Here is a 22,952-nt window from a genome sequence, read left to right as displayed (position 1 = left end):
TTATTAAGAAAATGAATGGTGTTATAAAAAGAGTTTTTCCTCACCGGTTTTAGAATTAAAAATAGCTGTTAGTAAAGAAAAGGCAGAGTTATTAGCAGAAACATTAATTAAGGTGCATAGTTCAGAAAATTTATCTGAAGATATGAAAAGTAAGGGCTGCACAGTGGCGCAGTTGGTAGAGCTGTTGCCTTGCAGCAAGAAGGTTCTGGGTTCGATTCCCGGCCCGGGTCTTTCTGCATGGAGTTTGCATGTTCTCCTTGTGCATGCGTGGGTTTTCTCCGGGTACTCTGGTTAATTGGCCTCTCCAAATTGCCCCTAGGTGTGTGTGTGTGTGTGTGTGTGTGTGTGTGTGTGTGTGTGTGTGTGTGTGTGTGTGTGTGTGTGTGTGTGTGTGGTTGTTTGTCTCTGTGTTGCCCTGCAACAGACTGGCAACCTGTCCAGGTTGCCAGTTAGCTGGAGATGGGCACCAGCACCCCTCCCAACCCCACCAAGGGACAAGGGTGCAAGAAAATGGATGGATGGATATGAAAAGTAATAAAGAAAATTTATTGGATGAAAATCCAGAAGTTACTACTAAGAGAGTAGTTTCAAATTAGGATTTAGAAATGCCTTTTACTATGTATGAGTTAGAAAACATTATTAATGCTAAGCAGGGAAGGATGGAGTGTGTTATACAATGCTCAAACATTTTAAATATTCATCTCTTACTGTTATTTTAAAATGGTTTAATTTGATTTGGATGACTGGGAGTATTCCTGCAGAATGGAAACAGTCAGTTATAATTCCCATATTAAAACCAGGTAAAACTGCAACTGACCCGTCAAATTATAGACCTATAGCTCTTACATCTCAATTAGGGAAAATAATGGAGAGGATTGTTACAGATAGGCTTTCATATTTTATCGAGAGTAAAAATAAATTCTGTCCCTTTCAGAGTGGTTTTCGTAAAGGGAGAAGTACGACGGATGCAGTTCTGTGTTTAGAGTCAGAGATAAGAAAAGCTCAAGCGAATAAAGAGTTAGTGATAGATGTGTTCTTTGATATAGAAAAGGCTTATGATATGTTATGGAAAGAAGGATTATTGATTAAATTAAGGAAACTTGGTATAGGAGGTAAGATTTATAATTGGGTTTTGGGTTTTTTGTTTGGTAGAGAAATAGAAGTTCCGGTTGGGGCAAATTTCTCTACTAGGTATTCTGTTGAGAATGGTGCTCCACAAGGCAGTGTGTGTAGCCCAATTCTTTTTAATATTATGATTAATGACATTTTTGATGAGATAGATAGTAGTATAGGCAAATCTTTATTTGCAGATGATGGTACTCTATGGGTGCGGGGACATAATCTGGTATATTTGCAGAAAAAGATGCAGGATGCCATTTTGAAAGTGGAAGGTTGGGCTAATAAATGGGGATTTAGGATGTCAATTGCAAAGACTCAAGTTATTTGTTTTTATAGAAGGCAAAAGGAAGTTAAGTTGAACCTTTATAAACAAAAGCTTGAACAAGTGAAAACTGACGTTTTTAGGTGTCATCTTTGATGAAAGTTTAACTTGGAAACATCAGATAGAATCAGTTCAAAATAAATGTAAAAAAGTGAATAATTTGTTGAGGTGTCTGTGGACAGGAATGGGGAGCTTCAAGAAGTGCACTGTTGGGAGTTTATCAGTTCTTCTCTGGATTATGGGTGTATAGCATTTATGGAAGCTGCTGAAGGTCATTTGAGAAAACTTGATAGTGAGCAAACACAAGGATTGAGAATTTATTGTGGAGCTTTCAGAACATCATCTTTAGCTGCTCTACAAGTAGAAACTGGTGAGTTTCCTTTAAGATTAAGAAGGTTGAAACTAACGTATATGTACTGGGTGAACCTACAAGGACATAAATATGATCATCCAGCTAAGATGGTGCTGAAGGACTGTTGGGAACATCATAAATTAAATTGTGATAGTTTTGGATGGATTGGGGACATAAAGGCAAAACATCTTGGTTTAACTATGCTCCAGTATAGTGTTACAGTTCCTCATTCTGAAAATCCACCATGGTTATTTATTTCTCCAGAAGTTGATCTTCAATTGAGGGAAATTCTTAAAAAGGGAAAGACTCCAGAATGGGTTGTAGTCGATAGATATTTTGAAAGATATAAAGACAACATAGTTATATATACAGATGGATCTAAATATCCAAATAGTGGTAGAACTGGGCAGCAGTTAATATCCCACACCATAAAGTCTTGATTAAGAGGAGAACATCTCATCATTTAGCTGTTTTTACAGTTGAATTATCAGCGATTATATTAGTCTTAGAATGGTTGTTTGATAATGATATTAGGGAAGTAAGTACATTTATTATAGCATCAGGTAGTCAAGCAGCATTATTAAGTATAAAATCTGGCAAATCTTGCAGATTAGATTTAATATTAAGAATATTCCAATAATTAGTTCATCTACATAACAATAAATGCTTGGTTCAATTTGTCTGGATTCCTGCACATGCAGGTATAGAAGGAAATGAGGAAGTAGATATTCTAGCTAAGCAGGCCTTGAAATCAGAAATTGTTCATTTGAATATTCCTTAGAGTAAAAGTGAGGGTAAATCAATTATTCAAAAAGAAATGATTACGATTTGGCAGGATCAATGGGATAACCATGATAACGGGAGACAATTATATGCAATTCAAAAGAGTGTGGGAGGTAGTAATTGTTTGAGTGGAAGGCGGAGAGAAGAAGTAATTATGACTCGACTTAGAATTGGGCATTCTGGGCTTAATAGTTCTCTCTTTAAAATAGGAAAGCATGAGACTGGGGCTTGTAATTATTGCAGCCAGGTGGAAACAGTGGAGCATGTCTTGTTAGAACGTGATAAATACTCAGAGGAACGTCAGCTTTTAAAGTCATTACTAAGCAGAAAGAATATAGGACTGTCTACGATCAATCTTTTAGGTAATAAATCAAATTATGTTAGAAATCTCTTATTTAGGTTCTTAAATAACACTGGGTTAATTCATCGTATTTAGAATATGTGTAAGTATGTGTGTGTATGCCAGTGCATGCTCATGCATTCATACATGTATTTAACGAGCGTGTTAAGATGTGAATTTGCACATCGTACACATCATTGAGGTGTGTTAAATTCCCTCTGAGATCTCTGATGACCACACTCCAGTCTGGTAGGTGGCGGTAAATGCACCTCAAGTTGGATGCCAGCCGCCAATAAAAATCAAAAGAGGAAGAAGAAGAAATCTGGAGAATGACGTCGCTGCTGCAAACTGACCCGCCGCTCCGTGGCGGGTTTTTTTTTTTTTTTTTTTTTTAATTTTTAAAATAAAACCCGCCACCTAAAAATGTGGGAAACTGCTAGATCTGACAAGCCTCCCCGCGGTTCAGTCATCCAGGGTTAGTTATCCTAGACGTCGGAAAGGTCATCCTCAGGTGAGATTTCTCTGTATTTATCTGTGCTGTTGTCTGCTAAAATGATTTTTTTTCAGGTATTAGAAATGGTCTCCCAAAAGGTGGACTCTTTTTAGCGCCACAATTGAAGCATAAATGTTCATAAAGTTAAGTAAAAATGTTGACTAAAAGTAAAATACTCAGTTTAATTACAATAAAAAAGTATTTGCATGTCTAAAGAGGCTTAGAGTCTAATTCAGATATACTTGGATTATGCTTTAAGACTACATTTATTAATTATTTACTTTGCTATTAAAAGAAAATACACTTGTCTGGTTATCAGAAAACGTACTTTATTTCAGACAGGGAGTTTTTACTTCTTTCTGATAGAAAGTAAATATCTGTCACTTAGAATATAGACATTCAGCACCATGTGGAGATGAGTCAGTACTTCCTTAAGGTGGCAAAATGTAACTGAAATTTAGCGCCATATTATATTTTGTAGTGACAATGTGAATTCATAAAAACAAATGATCCTCCTGCAATCGATGGACTTTATTTAGCTCTGACTGGAAACCGTGGTAGAAAACCGGAATAATTACATGGTGTTCGTCATTGCCGCCAGATTTTCAATAAACACATCAATGCATTTTACAATAATCAAACCCATTTCAGCTATACAGAATTAATTTATGTAAGATACAGTTAAAATATTACTGAATCAAGGTTTTATGACGAATTATCATGAAGAAATGCCTTTTTTTATGTTACCTAGAAGGCATAAAACATTTGCATGACCACTGCATTCTCTTTTGTAAATCGAGTTAGTGTGCCGCTTTTTAGTTTTCAGATATTAAATATTTCAAACTTTTACTACTAAGGAAGGGAAAAAATGCTGCAGGTTGATTGGAGAAGTTTTTACTTCAACAAAAAATGAAAACATTAACGGACGCTTTCATTTCCTTATAACCTTTGGTCCTTAGAATAAACACTAGATTTGTCCTGAAAACACATGGATTCAAGAAAAATGAGAAGTTTTGGTTTTGATTCCTTTAATGAACAGAGGAAAGAAAAATTCAATTTAAAGTTGTCACCAATATAAGAACCGATCAAACCGATCAGGTGCAAAATTAGCTGATGTACTTCCCTTTATTGATTTGTAACATATTGTAAATTAAATATAGTTGATTTTGGGGCAACATACTGTCAAATTGCAAAATTATGCTTGTTTTTTATGAGTGGAAGACCTATAATGAGCTACTGTTCTCTAAATACACTTTAATATCTTACTTAGGATTTGCCTGTTTGCAGAGGAGCGACAGAAGTAGCAAAATGTGGAATGAAAAGAAGCAGAGTTCACCTTCTGATCGGTGAGTTTGGCCTCTTGTTGCTTTTGTAGATTAATAAACTTTGAGTAAAACACTTATGTTTTTTTTTTTATATATACTCAGTGGTCAGATTGTTGCCATCATCATCTTCATTCTCGGTCTGGAAAGTCTGCTGCCCTGGAACTTCTTCATCACCGCCTCACAGGTTTTTGTTTACATATGGATATATAAAAATCCTTTAATTTTCTGCTGTCTTTGTAAATGCATTTTGACATGAAGCATTTAAACGATTCTTTTTTGTTTTTCTGTCTTCAAGTACTTCAACATGCGGCTGAATGAGAGCGTCTCCTCCAACGGTACATCAAGCCCGGTGCAGAGAAAGTACAACTACGACAGCTGGATGGTTTTGCTCTCCCAGCTTCCTCTGCTCCTCTTCACTCTGCTCAACTCGTTGCTCTATCAGTGGTGAGGGCAGCTGCAGCTGAAATTTGCATCGTTTCTCATTCGTCTCGTTTTTCTCTTGGTGTTTTAGTGATCTGGCATTATTTCATGAAACTCTTCCTCTGGCCCCTGCAGGGTGAAGGAGCGTCTCCGCGTGGCCTTCAGCCTGGTCGTCATCTTCCTCCTCTTCGCCCTCACTGCCGGCCTGGTCCAGGTCGACATGCAGCCCGACAACTTCTTTTCGGTCACCATGGCAACCATTTGGTTCTTCAACGGTACGTTCCTCAACGTTAAATCCTCTGGTTTCAGAATGCAGAACCTTTCGATTTTATTCTCGAGGAAACGTTGGATTGTCGAAACGGGCGACATAAAATACCTGCTTGGATGTGGAATATTTTAAGGAGCGCTTTGATGCTGCTGTCGTTTCGTGACGCTCGATCTGATTGTTTTAACCTTTGTGTGTTGATGTGTGTGTGCAGTGTTCAGTGCGGTGCTGCAGGGCAGCCTCTTCGGGATGGTCGGCCTGTTTCCTCCTCGTTACAGCACTGTGTTCATGAGCGGTCAGGGACTGGCTGGGATCTTCGCTGGCGTCGCCATGCTGTGCTCCATCATGAGTAAGAACCTTACAAACACCTGTATTATTTATTTGTTAAGGTTTTATTGGCTCCAGTGGCCTTTATTTGATAGTGAATTGACAGAAAAGTGGGTAATGAGAGGAGGGGAAGACATGCAGCAAAGGTTGGCAGGTTGGGAATCGAACCTGCGACGGCCGTGTCGAGGACTAAGGCCTCCATATGTGGGTTGTGCTTAACCTCTGCACCACCAGTTACAATAAACAGTTTCTGTTCTTCTATAATATTGGCTATAATACCCCTTTATATTATCTAAATCAGACTGTTTTTTCAGTTGTATCTTTATTGATTTTCAAAGAAATTTTACATAGCGTCCACTCACTAAATCCCTTTGTCGATACTTAAGAAGAAAAGGAAAGTACAGTAGATAAAACAAGCGTAGCAACTACTATTTCCCAGAGCAAGATTGGTTCTCTGCATTAGGCTCCTGAACAAGTAATCGCCTCTCAAGTGAAAGTTGTCTGATTTCTTCATGCATGTCTAGTTATATTTATCGGTGTTATAAGAGTCCACAACTGTTTATCAAGCTCATCATGGATCATTTTGCTATTTCCAGATTAATCAGACAGACAGAGGTGTTAAACTGCAAAAACACAAAACCTTACAAAACAATTTTGTCTAGTTTCTAGTGCAAATATCTTGGTGCACTTGAAATAAAACAAAACTAACTTACAAGTAACTTTTTAGCAAGATGTAGATGATTGTTTTGAGTAAATAAGAGAAGAGACTGGTCCTACAGTAAACTTAAAAATCTGTTTCTCTGCAGGTAAAAGTGACCCACGGTCAGCTGCGTTGGGATACTTTGTCACTCCATGTTTGGCCACATTAGGGGCTTTACTCTGCTACCTGCTGCTGCCTCACCTGGTGAGCTGAGAGTCTCCAGATCTAAATAAATATTACTTAATCAGGAAGCCTGGTAGTTATAGAAAACATAAAATAATAAGAGACCAGAGATCAGTTTTTCTGATTTTATTCTTTATACGTTTATGTTTGAGTGAAATGAACTTTGTTCTTCTATTCTATGAACTTCTGACAACATGCCTCTGAAATTATAAGCAAACATTTTGTATTTATTTGCAGAAAATGAGAAATGATCAAAATAACAAAAAACATGCAGTGCTTTCAGATCTCAAATGAAAAGAAAACAAGTTAATGTGCATTTAAAATCAACAATACTAATGTTTTAACTCAGGAAGAGTTCAGAGATCAAGATTTGGTGGAATAACAAGGAGGTTTTCAATGATACTCCAGAGCTGTTTATGTGTGAAATGGTGTATTTTTCCATCTGTTCAGCCTCCTGATGTTGTTGGTTTGTCCTGCAGGAATTTGCTCATTATTATCTGAACAGAAATCAGGCTGTCAAACTGGACACATCCAATAAGCTCCTCAGCAACACAGGTTGGTTTTATGTACCATAACTTAAAGTTACATCAGCTGATTTAATGTAATTAAGGATTTCGGTAATCTTTGACTTTTTTTTTCTCTTATTTTTGAAGACAAAATATCCTTAAATGGGAACGTAAAAGACCTGGAGGCGAGAGGAGTCCCAGAGGAGAGTGACGAACGCTCTTCTGTCTTTGCCGTCTTTAAGAAGGTAAATTAATCCTCACAGTTGTTTTCTCTGTGATGAGAGACGGTTAAAGACGTAAAAATAAAGTCGGATCCAGCTAAAGATGAGACAAACCTGCTTTTCTTTCTCATCTTACAGTCTGTTGTTGTTGTCTGACAGATCTGGCCGATGGCTCTGTGTGTGACGTTGGTGTTCGCCGTCACGCTGTCGGTGTTTCCGGTCATCACAGTCCGAGTGAAGACGGTTTACACGAAGAACGCTGACTGGGGTGAGACTCTGACAAGGCAGCAAAACGCATTATTTTATGTCTCATCCATTTATTTTTAAACCCTGTAAATAAAAATAGACATTTCAGAGAGAAAAAGAAAATCACATTTGTCGTTCATTTGCCTGATAATGGAGCCAATAGTTATTATTTAATGTTTTTATTTTTTATGATATAAAGTAGAATAATGCATTTTCTATTTGTGTAGTTTTAATATGTAATTAAATTACTATTTTTAAGCAATGAAAACAAATGTTATGTTTTAATGCTGATTTGTACTTATCCTGGTCTGTTTTCTGTGTCTTTCAGACAAAGTGTTTACCTGTGTCTGCTGCATTCTTGTTTTTAACATCATGGATTTGGCCGGCCGCAGCGCCCCGTCTCTCTTTCAGTGGGTGAGTCTGCAGACACGCTACCAGAACATTCCTCGCTTCTAAAGTCAAACCTTCAACAACTTAAAGGATAACTGGATTTTCTTCATTGTACTGAGCTTTTTAAAGAAGATTTTTGTGAAATTTCTGATTAAATGAATTTAAATTATCCATCTTTCCAGTTAAAATCATAAAATTAAAAAGCAAGACGAGAAGTTTAGCCACAACTTGTATTTTGAATTTAAAAAGTACTTTTTTGCATAAGCTAAAGGGAAAATTTTACATTTTGCACATTTTTATATACTTAAAAAAAAACAAAAAAACACCCAGCCTGTTTTTTGGCAATAAGTTGATGTTTTTTGGTGTCTGGAAAAAGAGCAGTTTCAAAAACCTTTGGAATGTAACGTCACAAATCAGCATGCACTGCCCGTTACCTAGCAACCCCAGGGAAGTGCAGCCCTGTTACCTAGCAACCAAAGCAGAGTTCCAGCTGGTTTTACTGCTTTGGTTTTACTACTGTAGACATTTTTCTGCTGAAAAAGACAATTGTTTAGTTGTTGACTTACCATCCAGCAACTACATGCTGCATTCTTGTTGTTTGTGCAGGAGGCTCTACTTCTGCTTTTCAAAGATGTACGGTTGTAAAATTGTGCATCAGTTTGCAGCCATTTTCATGTGCAAGTGTAAACGTTGAGTTGGGGGCGTGACCGGGAGCAGCATATTTGGATTTAGCTCATTCTGAAAAGTGCTCAAATATTCAGAACTGATCAGACTAAAACCTTATCTAAGAACAATTTTATTCAAAAAATGTGGTAAGCATGTTTTGTGTAGGTTAGCACAGACGCATCCTAACCTGTTCAAGGTCAATGAGCTTTAAAGTTTGGACCTGATTTCTGACCGCCTCTGCTGATGTTTGTGCAGCCGTCCAAACAGAGCCGTCTGTTTCCCGTCGCCGTTCTGTCCCGTCTCGTCTTCATCCCTCTGCTCATGATGTGCAACATTCCCAACTCGAAGCTCACCGTCCTCTTCAGACACGACAGCGCCTTTGTTGTCATCATGGCTCTGTTCTCCTTCTCCAACGGCTACCTGGCGACCCTCTGCATGGCCTACGCTCCACAGTGAGTACTAAACCAGAACCAGGAAACATTAGACTCTCTCAGTCTTCTGATGGCTGTAAAAACTAAAACCTCACTTCATTTTTATGGATGGCTTTCTAAACATTTAAGTAATCTTGATGTTTTAAACAGAATGCTGCGTAGCTCCAATCTCTGTTCTGTTAGATGAAACTTAAATCAGCTTCCTTTATCCAACAAACTCTCAAACTAACTACAAACCACCGGCTGCTATGAGATTCTCTTATCATAACCGTGAGTAAAAATAATACAGATGCAACAATTTCTACTGCAGTAAATTGAATAAAGCGTTTCAAATGATATCTGTGGCATAAGTTTGTTATTTTGAAGTTTAGATTTAAGCAAAAATTATATTAAATGTATGATATAAATATCTAAATGTAGCTGGGAAGATCTTGGAAAGGTAAGGTTGGAAAATCAGACACTTTTCAAAACACACTTCCTACGGATGTGACCAAACTTTTCTCCAGATTTTTCTCTTGCTTACAACAAGGACGGATACGGAGGTTTAGAGATATTTATGAGACATGACGGTGGACATGATGGGAAACTCAAAGAGCTCCAACCACCTCTCTCTTTACGACCATCATGTAAAAGGTCTACGTTTTAGGCTAGTTTACTTTTTCACTAGTTGGTGAAATAGAAAACATACCAAGATATTTTCTCCCATGCTTTTAATTAAATAATCTGCCAATAAAACTGGAACTTTTTCATGAATTATTGACTTAAAACGAGTTTATACATCTTGTTGAAAAATTATTTGTAAGTTAATTTTGTCTTATTTCAAGTGTAATAATTTGTTTGCACTAGAAACTAAACCAAAAATACTTGGTAAGATTTTGTGCTTTTGCAGTGATGTGATTCAATTTGACAGAATATAAATAAATAACTCTGGGTTCCTGCAGTGCATTATGAGCCTGGCGGGCTTAGCATTGTTTATGTAGTTTATTTTTATTTTTTATTGCCTTTTTTTAAGACTTTGTAGTTGGTGTTTAGGTATTAATCTTCCAGTTAGCAAGTTTTCTGGTTTTCCTTGCAACTAATACGTTAAATATAAATGTATTTGTAATTTTCAGCAGTGAAGATAATTTTTCTGTAGTAAATATGGCACCAAAACTGGCTCCCCTCCAGCCCCGGGCCCCACATCCTTGTAAAACCGGCCCTGTCTTCAGTAATCGATCAAACATTCAGCACAAAAACAAAAACTAGATTTCCGTTTCCATCTAAACTACAGAGCTGTTGAATCATTCATCAAATATTTTGATGTTTCGCTTGTTTGGAACCAAATTTTCCAGATGACCAGCGCCACCTGCTGTACAACATGAAAATAATCAACATTGAAAGCGACCAAGCTGATGGTTAAAGCTCAGTCAGCTTCATATTGGGGTTGGTGGCTCTCATAGTTTATTTCCTGCAGGTTGGTGAGGAGCAGAGACTGTGAGACGGCCGGCTCTCTGATGACCTTCTTCCTCGTTCTGGGTCTGGCTGTGGGAGCCTCGTTCTCATTCCTACTGGGAAATCTGGTTTAGACAAAGTCCACTTAGAGACCCGACATAAAGCACTTGGATCAGGACTTGTTTTCCTCTTTGCTCATGTTTGCTTTATATGCACATATTGCTTTTTATATGACTGTAACGTTCTTGAATTATCACTTTTTATACCATTTTTTAAATAAATGTTTAACTTTAAACATTTCTTACTTTAAAGTTTTGTATTTACCATACAAATAATTAAAATGAAAGTACTTCTTACTACTCACAATCGCCCCCTGCTGGTAACATGGTGTGACTGTAATTCGCAGCTAATAAAAAAAAGAATTGTTTTCTATCAAAGAACAACAGTCTAAATCAGGCTTTTTTAATTTGTAGACTTTTTTTCCTACATATTTATATTTTGATGCACTGAATTGATGTTTTAAAGGGATTTTTGTGTTAAGGGAATTGTTTCAACGTCTACATTTATTTTTTACGAAGAACTTATTTATGTTTTCTATGGGGTTTTTTGTAATGTTATATATGTCATATATATTTATGGACTATGTTTTGTGCAACTGATTAAATTGGTTTGTACACGATCTGAAGTAGTTTTTGTCATTTTTAATCTTATATACAATGTTCTTTGTGGGGGTTTTTTTGTACTTCCTCAATTAAAATATAAACATAAATTGGTAGCGTGATAGAGAATCACGTTTGTTGCTGAATATTAACATGTTATGGCGCTAAATTGTGGTGAGCGCTGATTGTCTTGTTGGTTTGAGCCTGAGTGGAGTAAAGGCGCCACCTAGTGGTGAGATTTTCTGCCCTTTTAGAATCCTGTTCCCTTTATAATTAATTGTGTTGATGCCATCGCTTGTAATTCTTAATTTGTCCATCATATTCATGTAGTTTTCATCTTGTTTTTTATTTAGACGTAAGGCTGTAACTAAAGATTATTTTAATAATTGACAAATTAAATAAAACTGGTACTTTAGCCTTTTTATACAATATTAAAATTAGATTAAAAGATGGAGGTAGACAAATAATTTAATTCCCTTAGAAAATACACATTTTATTGTCAAAAATTCAAGAACATTAGTGTGAGCTTGATTATTTGTTGCAAAGGACGCATTTGCAGCTAAAAACCTACTTCTAAAATTAGTTTGTTTTTTTGATTAACTGATTAATTATTGGATAGAAAGGAAGGTGCTTATATATATTTATATATTTTTTTTTTACTTAAATTGAACAAGGTGAAATTAAAAATGCTAAAAGAGGAATTTTGGGTAGAACATAATTAAAGGATGGTTTTTTTTTATCTTAAATGCAAAATGTGCATTTAAAATATGCACATTTTTTACCACAGTTTTTGCTTAATTACTTTTCTGACTTTGTTGTTGAAGAAAAAGAAAGTAAGACCAAACATCCTTTCATTTGCACAGCATCCAAAACCAGAGAGAACAATTGTCCGAACACGCTAAGCGTAAGGCGACAGAAACAACTAACTAAACAGAGCAACTCCACCATGTTGCCAAAACGAGCAGCGCAGTTCTAGGATCACGTTTAGTTGTCGCCGTTGCATCTGAGCAGCACTTTGCCTCCACTGACCGTGTTTCCTCTCCCAGAGGCTCGGCCCTTTCCTTCAGCCAGCAGACCTCTGGCTTCCTCCCATTCTTCCACTCTGTGGAAAATAAAAAGAGAAAATTCAGAGAGCGCTTCTGACTTTCACTAAATCGCACCAAGTGAAGCCTTTCTACCACAATTAGGAGAGAATTTCCTTCCGTTTCCCGCCCAGCTGCACAGTTGGTGAGTAATTCTGGGACGTAAATCCCGCTTGTTTTTAAACAAATTCTTATCAGATTTCTTAATATTCCTGCTGACATGATTGCTACATATATTATTTACTTTCCATTGAAATGACAGCAGATTGCTGAGTTTAGTGTGCAGATCCAGTTGTACTGTTTCCTCAAACCCCTCTGAAAGTTTAGTAAAGTTTTAAGGTGAATTTAGTTCAGTATCAAGTACTGAGAAAATGATTTATTGCTTGCAGTTTTTGACTAGATAAATCTTAAAACCTGACTGAAGAGTAACTGTAGATTAATTAATTATAGTCTGTAGATGAGTTTGCTGCTTTAGGAACAGAAATCTTCATGTTTAAAGCAGTTTTAGTTCTTGCCGTACAGCAGAGTAAATACTTGTAAATAGACAATTTGAGTTTTCACAAGATGCTCCAGCCGTGAGGATGAGGGGTAAGATCCTCAAGAAAATGTTTAATAGCAAGTAAGTGGTTATATTTAAAGCTCTCCAAATTTAGAATAATAAGAAAAATATATATATATCATACATAACTTGAATGAATTTAACCACTTACTTTTATACGACCATAAAAGATGGCAATCGTTTTTACTTTTTCAGTATTAAAGTCTTTCATTTGCTGGTCTACTTAGTGTTTTTGCTGTTTCTTAAGCAGCAGCTGAAATGTTTTCATCTGTAAATCCAAAAGTTGTGTTGTTTTAAACACAACTTTTTTGTTGTTTTTTTTTTTTTTGCAAAAGTGAAACTTACATGTTCTTATTTTTTATTTGTTTTGGTCTTCATGAAACCAGATATTTGCATTTCTCACCGTTTGAATTTGAAAATGTCCAAACTTTTCTTGTTTTAGTTTAGAATTACCTAAATTATTTCTACTTGCTAAATGCCAGAAGCTTATCGAGAATATTTTCTAGAGACTTTTTTCTTTTTTTTTTTGCTACTTTTCTCAAATTCAAAAATGTACATTTGGTCAGAATGAGTCAAATCTTTTCCCACAAATTTCTCACCAATAACTGATAATTCTAACTAAGCCAAAACAAGAAAATTTTGGTCGAATTTAACTTCAGACAATGAGAAAAAATGTGTTTGTGTCTAGTTTTACCTTTACAAAAGTTAATAAACAAATGAAGACTCACATAGACGTTACATTGATTCTTATCCCAAGAATTAGTGTCAGACTGCTGCATCGTTGGTGCACAAAGGAGCGTAATCGCAGGTCCTTCCTCCCAGCTGTAACTATATCAGGAAAAAAGAAAAAACACTAGAACCTCATCTTTAAGAGCTCAAAATGGGCAGAAGATTCATGCCCTTGATTATACTTTTAATCAAAGGTTTGAGTTTTGTTTTTATCCGCTGCCTGTGGATCATCTAGCCTCTTTTTTTTTTATGAATCTGAGAAACAAATGAAGTTGTGAAACTTCTTTTGCGGGAGCCCGAGGAGGAGTTAGCGCCTGACAATGAGCGCATTTCTTACTGACCTGGCAGAGAAAGGCATGTGGGGGCAGCTGATCGCCAGAGCTGCGCTGTGTGAGCTGGAGGGTCAAATCAGGCAGGTTCAAGCTTTCCGTCAGTGTTGATTCAGACCTAAGCGACGTCACAGCCAGTCAAACTGGAGCTGCAGCTTATTGCTCTGCTGTTTGCTTCCTGCAGATGAAAATGGCTGAATCACACAGGGTGACAGCGCAGGGCAGGAAGGTAAGTTTGCACACCTGACAAGTTAACAATTAACCAGAACTTTAAAAAAAAAAAGTCTCTAAAACACATTCTTCAGTTTTGTGAATGCAGCTGGAGTTCTCTGGTGGCAGGTAATGTTTGAACTTTTAACTTAGTTTGAGTTTTCTAAAGCGATGTGAACCTGTTTTTGTTCCTATAGCATCAAGTCCTCAAGAATATGCAAAAGATCCTTTTGAAAACTATCAAAATAAAAGCTTCGTTTTAACTTTGCAGGTTAGAAAAGCGCATTTTAAACCACTAACATTAAAAATAATGATCTATTATTTATTTATCTGTATATTTATATTATTATTATTATTATTTTGTAGCTGAATTTTATACCCTCTATTTATTTGAATGTAAAGTTTCCGTTTCATATTTTCATAAACTCAGTAAATATATTGGAGAAAAAAATAGCGGTCTAGTTAAAGGCAATTGTGTCTCACAAGATTTGAAAGCGGTCAAATTAATTTCATGACATTGTCGATAAAAGAGTCCTGGATTCTCCAAATTGTTGACATTAATGAGATTTCCTTGTCAGTGAATATTAAAAACACTCACTGATTAAACCAATACAAACAAAAACAAACAAAAAACACCTAGAAGGATTTTTAATGCCATTTTTTTTACACAAGTTGTATTATTCCCAAAGAGAACAGGCATCGGAGGACACCAGCTGTTTGCACGGTGAATGTACTGTAGCAGGGAGTCGCTGAAGCACCTGACGGTTGGTCACAACAACAAAGTGATCGGATCATAACTTCATCATTCAGTCGAGAAAATTCCACCACTTTCACGCAAACACAAAATGCGACCGCGATCAAACTCCTTCAAGGCTCGTAATGCTGTGAAATGAGGAAGCTGACTGTTGGATGCTCCTGCAACTGCCTGAGAATCGCTTTACCTGCCACTACACCATGTATGTCCTCTAAACAGCTCTGTGCAAACCTAATTATTTTAATACCGTCGGCTGGTTCTAACATACCAGAGGAGGGTAAAGTATCCGGAAATATTACTCAAGTAAGAGTAGCACTACTTTAACATAGTTTTACTCAAGTTAAAAGTAGGAATAAGCAAGTAAGAGTAAGAAAAGAATTTTATAAAAAGTCTACTCAAGTTCTGTCTAATTAATCAAATTACCAGTCATTTAATGTTTAAAAAATATAAAGTTATGTGGAAATTTTGTTATTTTATAGATCAAAATTACAATAATTCGTATAAAAAACGTCATTATAAAACAAAAACAAAAATCAGGCAAAGTATTTTTTTTTTCCAAATTAATTTCTTTCAATAAAAATACTTATGAAACTAACAAAAACTTCAGGTTTGTGTCTGGTGAATGTTTGGCTAAAACATGTTTGTTTTGCACTCAGTAGAAAATCCAGAAGTTTTACTAAAGTAAGAGTAGAGATTAGTGGTGCACGATATATCGACGCTAAAATCGGTATCAGCAGATTATTTTTTTAACATATTGGGATCGGTTTGGTAGATGAAACCGGGCCGATATTAACAATATTTGTTTCTGTTTCCAAAGGTGTTGAAACGGTAGATAATTACATACATGGTATTGGTAAATATTGGTTATTGTCCATAACAGCTGTACTAAAATTGGATATCAATATCGGCCCAATTTTTCATATTGGTGCATCCCTACGATACTTCATAATAAAATTACTCAAATAAAAGTAAAAATACTCCTACAAGTATTTTTTGTTCTATAATGCTACTCAAGTAAATGTAACTTGTTCTTACCCAACTCTGTTCATATTCCCAGTGTTTTGTTTTGCTGTTTTACATTTTTCCTCAGATGTAACAGACAAAATCTACAGTGAAGACTGAAGATCTTTAAATACATTATAAAATATTTTTAAATGTCTTTCCTCTTGTTACCAAAGCTGAAAATGTAGATTAGATTCTAAATAAAAGCATCCATCCTTTTCACTTTAAAATAAATCTCTAACAAAGTTGACGCTAATAGCTTTTATTTTGAATGCTATGCCAATGTAATCAAACTTCCTGCTTCTCTGCAGTTCGGCACATGGCAGTCACAGGACCGGGCTTGTTACGTCACTTTGTGAACTTAGTACCCGATACGCAAAAGCAGATTAAAATGTTTTCGCCACACATATGTGTAATTAAATACAAAGAAGCCCAGAAAAGTTATGATGCATTTTTAAATTTTCTTTCAGAAATGGAGTTTACCACAGAGACCCGAGACGGATCAGAACAAATTGGCATCTCGATGTCCGGATGGAGAAGCTGAAAGAAAACTGGTAAATAATAATAATAATAATAATAATAATAATAATAATAATAATAATAATGAATGCAACACATGTAAAACCAGGAGACAAATAATCTCTAAAAAGTAACTTCTTCATAAAGAGTTATGTTCTGAAAGAATATTTCATCATAGATTTTTTTTCCTTTCATAATAGCCTACATCAGTTTGCACTGCAAAAACACATAATCGTCCCAAGTATTTTTGGTTAAGTTTCTAGCACAAATAGCTCAGTACACTTGAAATAAGACAAATCTAACTTACAAATATTCTTTCAGCAAGAAATACAAGTTTGTTTTAAGTTCATATTGATAGAAAAAATACTACACTGCAAAAACACAAAATCTTGCCAATCAATTTTGGTCTAATTTCTAGTGTAAATTTATTAGTACACTTGAAATATGACAAACTAATTTAAAAATATATTTTTAAGCAAGCTATAGAGCCTTGTTTTAAGTAAATAATTTCTTATCATTGACAAAAAAGTGCTTGTTCCAGTGGCAGATAAATTAACTTATAACAAGGAAAAATGTCCTTTTATAAGTGAAATAATCTGCCAATGAAACAAGTACATTTCTATCAATAATAAGGAATTATTTACTTAAAACAAGGCTATGTATCCTACTGTAAATTTACTTGTAAGTTTGTTTTGTCTTATTTCAAGATATTTGTATTAGAAATGTGAAAAAAAAATGCTAGGTAAGATTTTGTGTTTATAATGATTGTTTCTCTGAGCTTATTGTTGATACTTTTCCTTCTTGGCATTGTTTTAACACACTTAAATATCACCTGGTCGACAAAATGTGAAAACCTCAGCTTCTTTTAAACCGATTATTAATGGTTGATGACTAATACAGTGTGTTGGTTATCAACTTAGTACATTACAGTGCATGTTAGAGGTGATATGGACGTTTAATCACAATATTTGTTCGGTACTGTTTTGGTAACGATAAATAAGAACTGTTTCTCTCTCTTTTAGGAGCTCAGCAATCACAGACCCACAAATACAAATACTGCTTTTGAAAATCATTCCCATTTATCTTTAGGACACCAAAACATATTCACAAAAGAGGCGTGACTTTTATCACTAAACTCCACACAGTAATGGCATTTAGTCACAATTTCACATTTATTTAATGATGGAGGACAGTAAAAACAGCAACTCCAACAATACGGAAAGTTTTGAGGAGTTTTAAACAGTTGGAATTCATTGTGACTGTTATAAATGATACACTAAATAAATACCCATCCGTATAGCAGAGCTTGCCTTTTGAGCCATCTAACATTTTATTTACCTAAGACTTTCTAGACCTGATAGTTTTTTTTAATGTGAGATTCTGACGATATTGTGAACAATTTGCTGTTTTATCAAAAGCTAAGATGAATTAAAGATAAATCTGTAAATGTGGTTTTTTTTTCTGCTGGTCTCTTTGACAAAATCAGCCTGAATTTAATTAATTTAATTTCTAGTTCAAATCTCTCTTAAAGACATTTGATCCACACCAACACGTTTCATTGAAACATAATTTTAAAAAATTATTAAAACTATTATATTGTTAATTTAATTTCCCTTTATAATTGATAAATAATTGCTGATTTCATGCCTTGAAGTCCCACGCCCAGTCCAAAGAGATGCAAACTTCATTTTAAAGCATCGTAAATTGTCTCTCTGTTGCCATGGAAACGTTTTGTGTTTCCAGGAAGTTCCTTTCAGAGGTCAAATCTCCGGCGGGCTGCAGCCAGGGAAGAAGGTGATCGTGGTTGGGCTTGTGGATCCGAGTCCAGACCGGTAAAAATCTGGTTGTTTAAACTTTGTATGTTTGTTAGTAACTAGTTTTCTTTTAGATGCTTTTAATGTGTAGAACTTTTTGTTTAATTGGTAGTAGAGGTGTAAAGAGCCTCTGCATGAATCGGTAGTTTTATGTACTTTTACTATAAAAAGGAAGTTTAAAACAGACCAAATTTTCTTGTCACACTGTAAAACATTTGAAGTTGGTTTAACTTGAAAATGAAAATCCAAGTTAAATGAAATGTAATTTTACTAAACAAGAAAATGGTTTTGATTTTAACTCGGAAATTAAAGTTCATGAAGTTGATTTAACAACAAGAGACAAGTTGTCTAAACATTGTTTTTTAAGTTCATTAATGTTGAATTGTAAGTTTTAATTTCATGCTGCAAATTAAACCAAATAATTATTTCACAAAATGCAAGAAAAAAATTGTCCTCACCTGGTTAAATAACCACATTTCTCTATTGTTTTACTCACAATATCAAGTTAAAATAACTACTTCTTTCAAATTGCATGAACAAAATTTCTGATCTGATGATGAATTTTATTAAACATCACAATGAATTCGGCTCAGAAACATTTAGTGTGATCAGGACTTTATCCTCAGGCTTTAAAATAAACATTTTCCTTAATAAAACACCAGAGTCAGGTCAATGTAACGCACTTCCATCTCAGGATGCAGAAACATGCCGCTAAGCATTCTGGGAAATAGTTCCCACTCCCGTCTTTTTTAAGTGCTAACCTAAAAACTCTCGTTTATTCAACTCTTGGACGTTTAACCAAATTAATAAAAAAGTTTAACTTTAAGTTTATCTTTCACAAACTCACATTTAGGTTCAAAATCTAAAACTGGATAAATTTATTTGACTTAAAGAGCAGAAGACAGTAGAAACAACTAAATACAGCTTGAATGTTTTACAGTGCAGGATTGAATTAAAACCAAATGTTCATATTAAAACACTTCACCTCCTCTGCAGGCGTAAATCTACTGAATTATTGTCAGTGGGATTAGATATTCGATCTGCTTAATGGCCGCCGTACTTCTTCTTCTCTCCAGGTTCTACGTCGCTCTGACTTGCGGCCGCGGGTCCAGGGAGCCGCCACCTAATGTGGCGCTGGAGCTCTGCGTCCGCTTTAAAGACCGGCAGGTTCTGCGGAGAGCCTGCGTGTCGGGATCCTGGGGCGAAGTGGAGAGAGCGGTTCCTTTTTTCCCTTTTATCAAAGATCAGCCCTTCAAGGTACCAGAATCTCTGCAGAAACCCGACGCTTTCTTTTGCAGTACTTGTGGCGGACATTTTGTAACTTTCATAAAAGGTTTTTTACATATTTGTTCAATCTGTGACCATGTTGTAACATGAGAATCTGTGAAAAGATTGATCTTCAATGCCTTCCCCTAGTGCTAACTAGAAACAACCAATCAGAGCTAGGAGTGCTGTCAATCAACTTTATGTATGTGCTGCTCACACCCTCCTCCTTTCTCTCTGGTTCACCACAACGGAGCATGTGATGAATGCTCAGGCTAGTTAGCTTGGCCACTGATGATGACAGGTAAATGGTTTTTCTGGAATGCACATTGAGCAGCATGCACATGAGGGTGATTGACAGCACCAAGTCCCTCTTCCTGGCCCTGATTGGTTGTTTTTGAGTGGAACCGGTGCAGAGTTTCTCTGAAATCAATTTTTCCACAGATTATCTGTTTCATATTAAACTGTCACAACATGGTGACGGCTTCAACAAATCTGCAAAAACATATTTTGTAAAAGTTAAATAAAGAAAAACTTTGTAACACACAGTTCAAATATTGTAGCAATAAAAAGACAACATGATAAACAGAATCCTACTTTTAATAAATGTGTAAATAATCCTAATTTTTGTCCAAATTATTTCTGTAGATTGGATATTTAAAATCATCAGATTAGCAGGTGGCAGTTTTTCCTGAGTTTCAACGATTAATCAGATGCATCACTTATTGAAATAATTGTGAAATGAGTTAGTGACTGATTATTTGGTAACTGCAGCACACAGACTCAAAAAACCAAGAAAAGATATCTGAGACTGTTCTGAGTGGATTGTTGATGCTGGACCTGAACTTGTTGTTCTGCCTGCAGATTGAGATCCACTGCGAACACGGCAGATTTCGGGTGTTTGTGGACGGACAGCAGCTGTGCAGCTTTCAGCACAGAGTTCTGCCGCTCAGCCACGTCGACACTCTGTGGATCAAAGGCAGCTTAAAAATCACAAAACTTGCCTAAAACAAAAGACTTTTAGATTTTTACACTTCAGAAGATCACAGACGTTTCTATTTATTCAAAAATGCTTTTATAGTATGTGTTTAAAGTTGTTCTACTTTTGAGATACTTTGTTGATATAGTTTTTTAGTTTTGAAATTTATCATCACTACTCACTTCAATCCTATTTTTATTTGAAAAAAATAATAATTAGCTCATGTTTTCTCTGAAAATTACAGTTTCATTGCTTTTTAAAATTATTTTACGTTCAACTTTGGCTACAAACATTATTATTTTATGTTTTATTCAATCATAGTTCATGAACACGACATACTTTCTGACTACAAATTAAACTGAAACTTGACTGAAGACACTGTTGGGTTTACTACCTCAATCCAATTATTCACTACCAAATTAGATTTCTTTACTTTTAAAATGTAAGCTCTTTGTTTTATTTCATGCAATTGCACTATAAAGTTAGTTTTGATGTTGCATTATAGGAGATTCGGGTGAAAATTGTCATTCTTTGCACAGATTTTAATGTGTGTCATGCCTTTTTATGTTTTGTAAAATAAATAAATGATTAAATGTCTGTTTCTGAGTGGATAAAGTATTATTATAATATATTCTGTTTATTTTTTAAACAATAATTAAACTTTCCATGTAATGCATGTACACTGAAACAATGTGTTTCTGCTTCAACATTTACTTCATCGGTCTTCAGTAACTTCTGATGGTGTTCTGAGCTGCTAGGTCTCTTTTTTGAACATGCAACAAACTGAACAAAACAGAAAATTAAATGTTGAATTGAATAATAATATACATATATATTTTTTTACTTTTCTGTTTTTCACTGTGCTGCAGTTTACAACAGAGTCTTTTACATTTTCATCCTGATGTAAAATTTCAGGGTTTTGCAGACTGCATGTCTTTGCGATGTAAAGCACACAAAAGGAAATGTGCAACAGAGGAACTGGTGCGTAATATCGACGGCATGTTGGGCTGTTGTAGATAGAAAAAACAAGATGCTCATTTTTGCCAAAACCTCTTGATTAATTTCAAAATTGATCTCAAAATTTCGCAGTTCTTTGGTGGAGATTTGCTCCTTTTTTTCTATCTACAATGACCCAAACGCGGCGTCTTGGCGGAACAGAAACGTTAACATGAACTGGAAGTTCACCAGCTCTGATCAACTGGAAGTACACCGGTTTGGCCAGCAGGAGGCAGTAGACAGATGTCGCATTTTTAAATTGGTATTTGAACTAATGTTCAGGAGATGGCGTCACAACTTTAACCCTATGAAATCTCAAGTCAGAGTCATTATAAATAAAATCTATAATAATTTTTATATTTTTTCTTTCTTTCTCTTCTCATGAACTTATTCTGTTGTGTTTTTGTGGTGCACTTTTAAACCTGTTTTTAAAAGAGCTATATAAATAAAATTTGACAAATTTGACATTATTTAAAGCGTACAAAGATATTCGGAATAGAAACTAGATAAACTAGATAAAATCTTAGTAAGCTTTTGTGTTTTTGAGCTTTGCTGCTCTGTCAATATATTAAACAATAAAATATTGCTGTTTTATGTTCTGTCCCTCCAAAAAAAAAGCATATGGAGCATCCCTAGTTATTGAATAATTTAATTCTAGTATATGTGTAGTTTTGCCTTTTTCAACACCCTCCCCCCCAAAAAATTAATTATACAAGTGTTAACAAAAGCATGCAGTACCAAATGATAAATAAAGTTCCCAGTCTGTGAAGTATTGTCATGTAAAATGTCTGTGATTGGGGTGAAGAAGACGCCCTGCAGCCTCGTCTTCTTCAGTTTCATGGAGATGCTCCACTGTTATCACCTCCTGTCTTCCTCTCATCCATAATACATCGCAGTCACAGTTCGCCGACCTGCTTTACACTTCCATCAGCCCTGCCTGCATCAGCACACTGTGTGTCTGTCTGTGTCTGTGTCTGTCTGTGTCTGTGTGTGTGTGTGGGGGGGATCATACTTGGATTACTTGCTCCACATGAGTGTGGGTTTGTTTACACAGGCGCAATTTAGAGGGTCATCTTCGTCTCAGAGGACACTGAGGTGCTTTCACTGTTCAGTGGGAAAATCTGGTTAAACTTCAGAGGAGCGGATTGGTAAACTGATGTCAGGTCTGTAGAAATGAACATTTGCTTTAATAAAACACCAGACTCAGGTCAATGTAACGCAGTTCCATCTCAGGACACAGAAACATGCCGCTAAGCATTCTGGGAAATAGTTCCCACTCCTGTCTTTCTCTACTTTCAGTTTTTAAAGTGCCAACCTAAAAACTCTAGTTTATTCAACTCTTGGAGGTTTGATAAAAATTAATAAAAAGTTAACACAGCTTACTGCTGTAAGTTTATCTTTCACAAACTCACATTTAGGTTCAAAATCTAAAACTGGATACATTTATTTAACTTAAAGAAAAGAAAGTAGTAGACACAACCAAATACAGCTCAAATGTTTTACAGTGTAGGTACCTCTGCATGTAAAAACCTGTTAT

At 35.6% G+C, this 22,952-nt stretch overlaps 2 protein-coding genes and 1 long non-coding RNA gene across 6 annotated transcripts; 2 read left to right on the top strand and 1 right to left on the bottom strand.

Annotated features, from left to right (window-relative positions):
* The first annotated feature begins 3,297 nt into the window (after window positions 1-3,297).
* LOC103469829 (equilibrative nucleoside transporter 2-like) lies at window positions 3,298-11,177 on the top strand. Of its 3 annotated transcripts, none has more exons than XM_008417785.3 (13): window positions 3,298-3,427; window positions 4,680-4,755; window positions 4,837-4,918; window positions 5,030-5,178; window positions 5,290-5,429; window positions 5,634-5,768; window positions 6,553-6,650; window positions 7,109-7,184; window positions 7,283-7,380; window positions 7,516-7,624; window positions 7,931-8,016; window positions 8,914-9,110; window positions 10,543-11,176. In XM_008417785.3, the coding sequence occupies exons 2-13, from the start codon at window positions 4,718-4,720 to the stop codon at window positions 10,652-10,654; spliced, it is 1,320 nt and encodes a 439-aa protein (XP_008416007.2). In that variant the 5' UTR covers window positions 3,298-3,427; window positions 4,680-4,717; the 3' UTR covers window positions 10,655-11,176. The 3 variants fall into 3 exon arrangements, with proteins under 3 accessions (XP_008416007.2, XP_008416013.2, XP_081466441.1); XM_008417791.3 differs by having other exon boundaries at window positions 3,306-3,427; window positions 4,697-4,755; window positions 10,543-11,177; XM_081610315.1 differs by having other exon boundaries at window positions 3,308-3,416.
* On the bottom strand, window positions 6,741-14,027 carry LOC103469841 (uncharacterized). Its single transcript, XR_534415.3, has 6 exons — window positions 13,891-14,027; window positions 13,549-13,648; window positions 12,209-12,281; window positions 7,944-9,117; window positions 7,493-7,632; window positions 6,741-7,407 (listed from the first exon to the last, which is right to left on the bottom strand). It is a non-coding gene; the product is annotated as an uncharacterized LOC103469841 (long non-coding RNA).
* On the top strand, window positions 12,288-21,016 carry LOC145552640 (galectin-related protein-like). 2 transcript variants are annotated; one of them, XM_081610322.1, is made up of 6 exons: window positions 12,288-12,406; window positions 14,063-14,107; window positions 16,315-16,398; window positions 18,107-18,195; window positions 19,254-19,434; window positions 20,305-21,016. In XM_081610322.1, the coding sequence occupies exons 2-6, from the start codon at window positions 14,063-14,065 to the stop codon at window positions 20,446-20,448; spliced, it is 543 nt and encodes a 180-aa protein (XP_081466448.1). In that variant the 5' UTR covers window positions 12,288-12,406; the 3' UTR covers window positions 20,449-21,016. The 2 variants fall into 2 exon arrangements, with proteins under 2 accessions (XP_081466448.1, XP_081466447.1); XM_081610321.1 differs by lacking the exon at window positions 12,288-12,406 and adding an exon at window positions 13,643-13,961.
* Window positions 21,017-22,952: the final 1,936 nt, after the last annotated feature.

The sequence above is a fragment of the Poecilia reticulata genome, chromosome 1, assembly GCF_904066995.2.
Source record: "Poecilia reticulata chromosome 1, P_reticulata-male-v2, whole genome shotgun sequence".
NCBI classification, from domain to species: Eukaryota; Metazoa; Chordata; class Actinopteri; order Cyprinodontiformes; family Poeciliidae; genus Poecilia; species Poecilia reticulata.
This window is presented reverse-complemented; position numbering and strand designations above follow the sequence as displayed.

Excerpts from the sequence above, each read along its gene's own strand:
- LOC103469829 (XM_008417791.3), top strand. The coding sequence starts at position 4,718 with ATGTGGAATGAAAAGAAGCAGAGTTCACCTTCTGATCG. Across the intron at positions 5,179-5,289 it reads AACTCGTTGCTCTATCAGTG|GGTGAAGGAGCGTCTCCGCG; the intron begins GTGAGGGCAGCT and ends TGGCCCCTGCAG. Across the intron at positions 7,625-7,930 it reads CACGAAGAACGCTGACTGGG|ACAAAGTGTTTACCTGTGTC; the intron begins GTGAGACTCTGA and ends TGTGTCTTTCAG.
- LOC145552640 (XM_081610322.1), top strand. The coding sequence starts at position 14,063 with ATGAAAATGGCTGAATCACACAGGGTGACAGCGCAGGGCAGGAAG. Across the intron at positions 14,108-16,314 it reads TGACAGCGCAGGGCAGGAAG|AAATGGAGTTTACCACAGAG; the intron begins GTAAGTTTGCAC and ends ATTTTCTTTCAG. Across the intron at positions 19,435-20,304 it reads TCAAAGATCAGCCCTTCAAG|ATTGAGATCCACTGCGAACA; the intron begins GTACCAGAATCT and ends TTCTGCCTGCAG.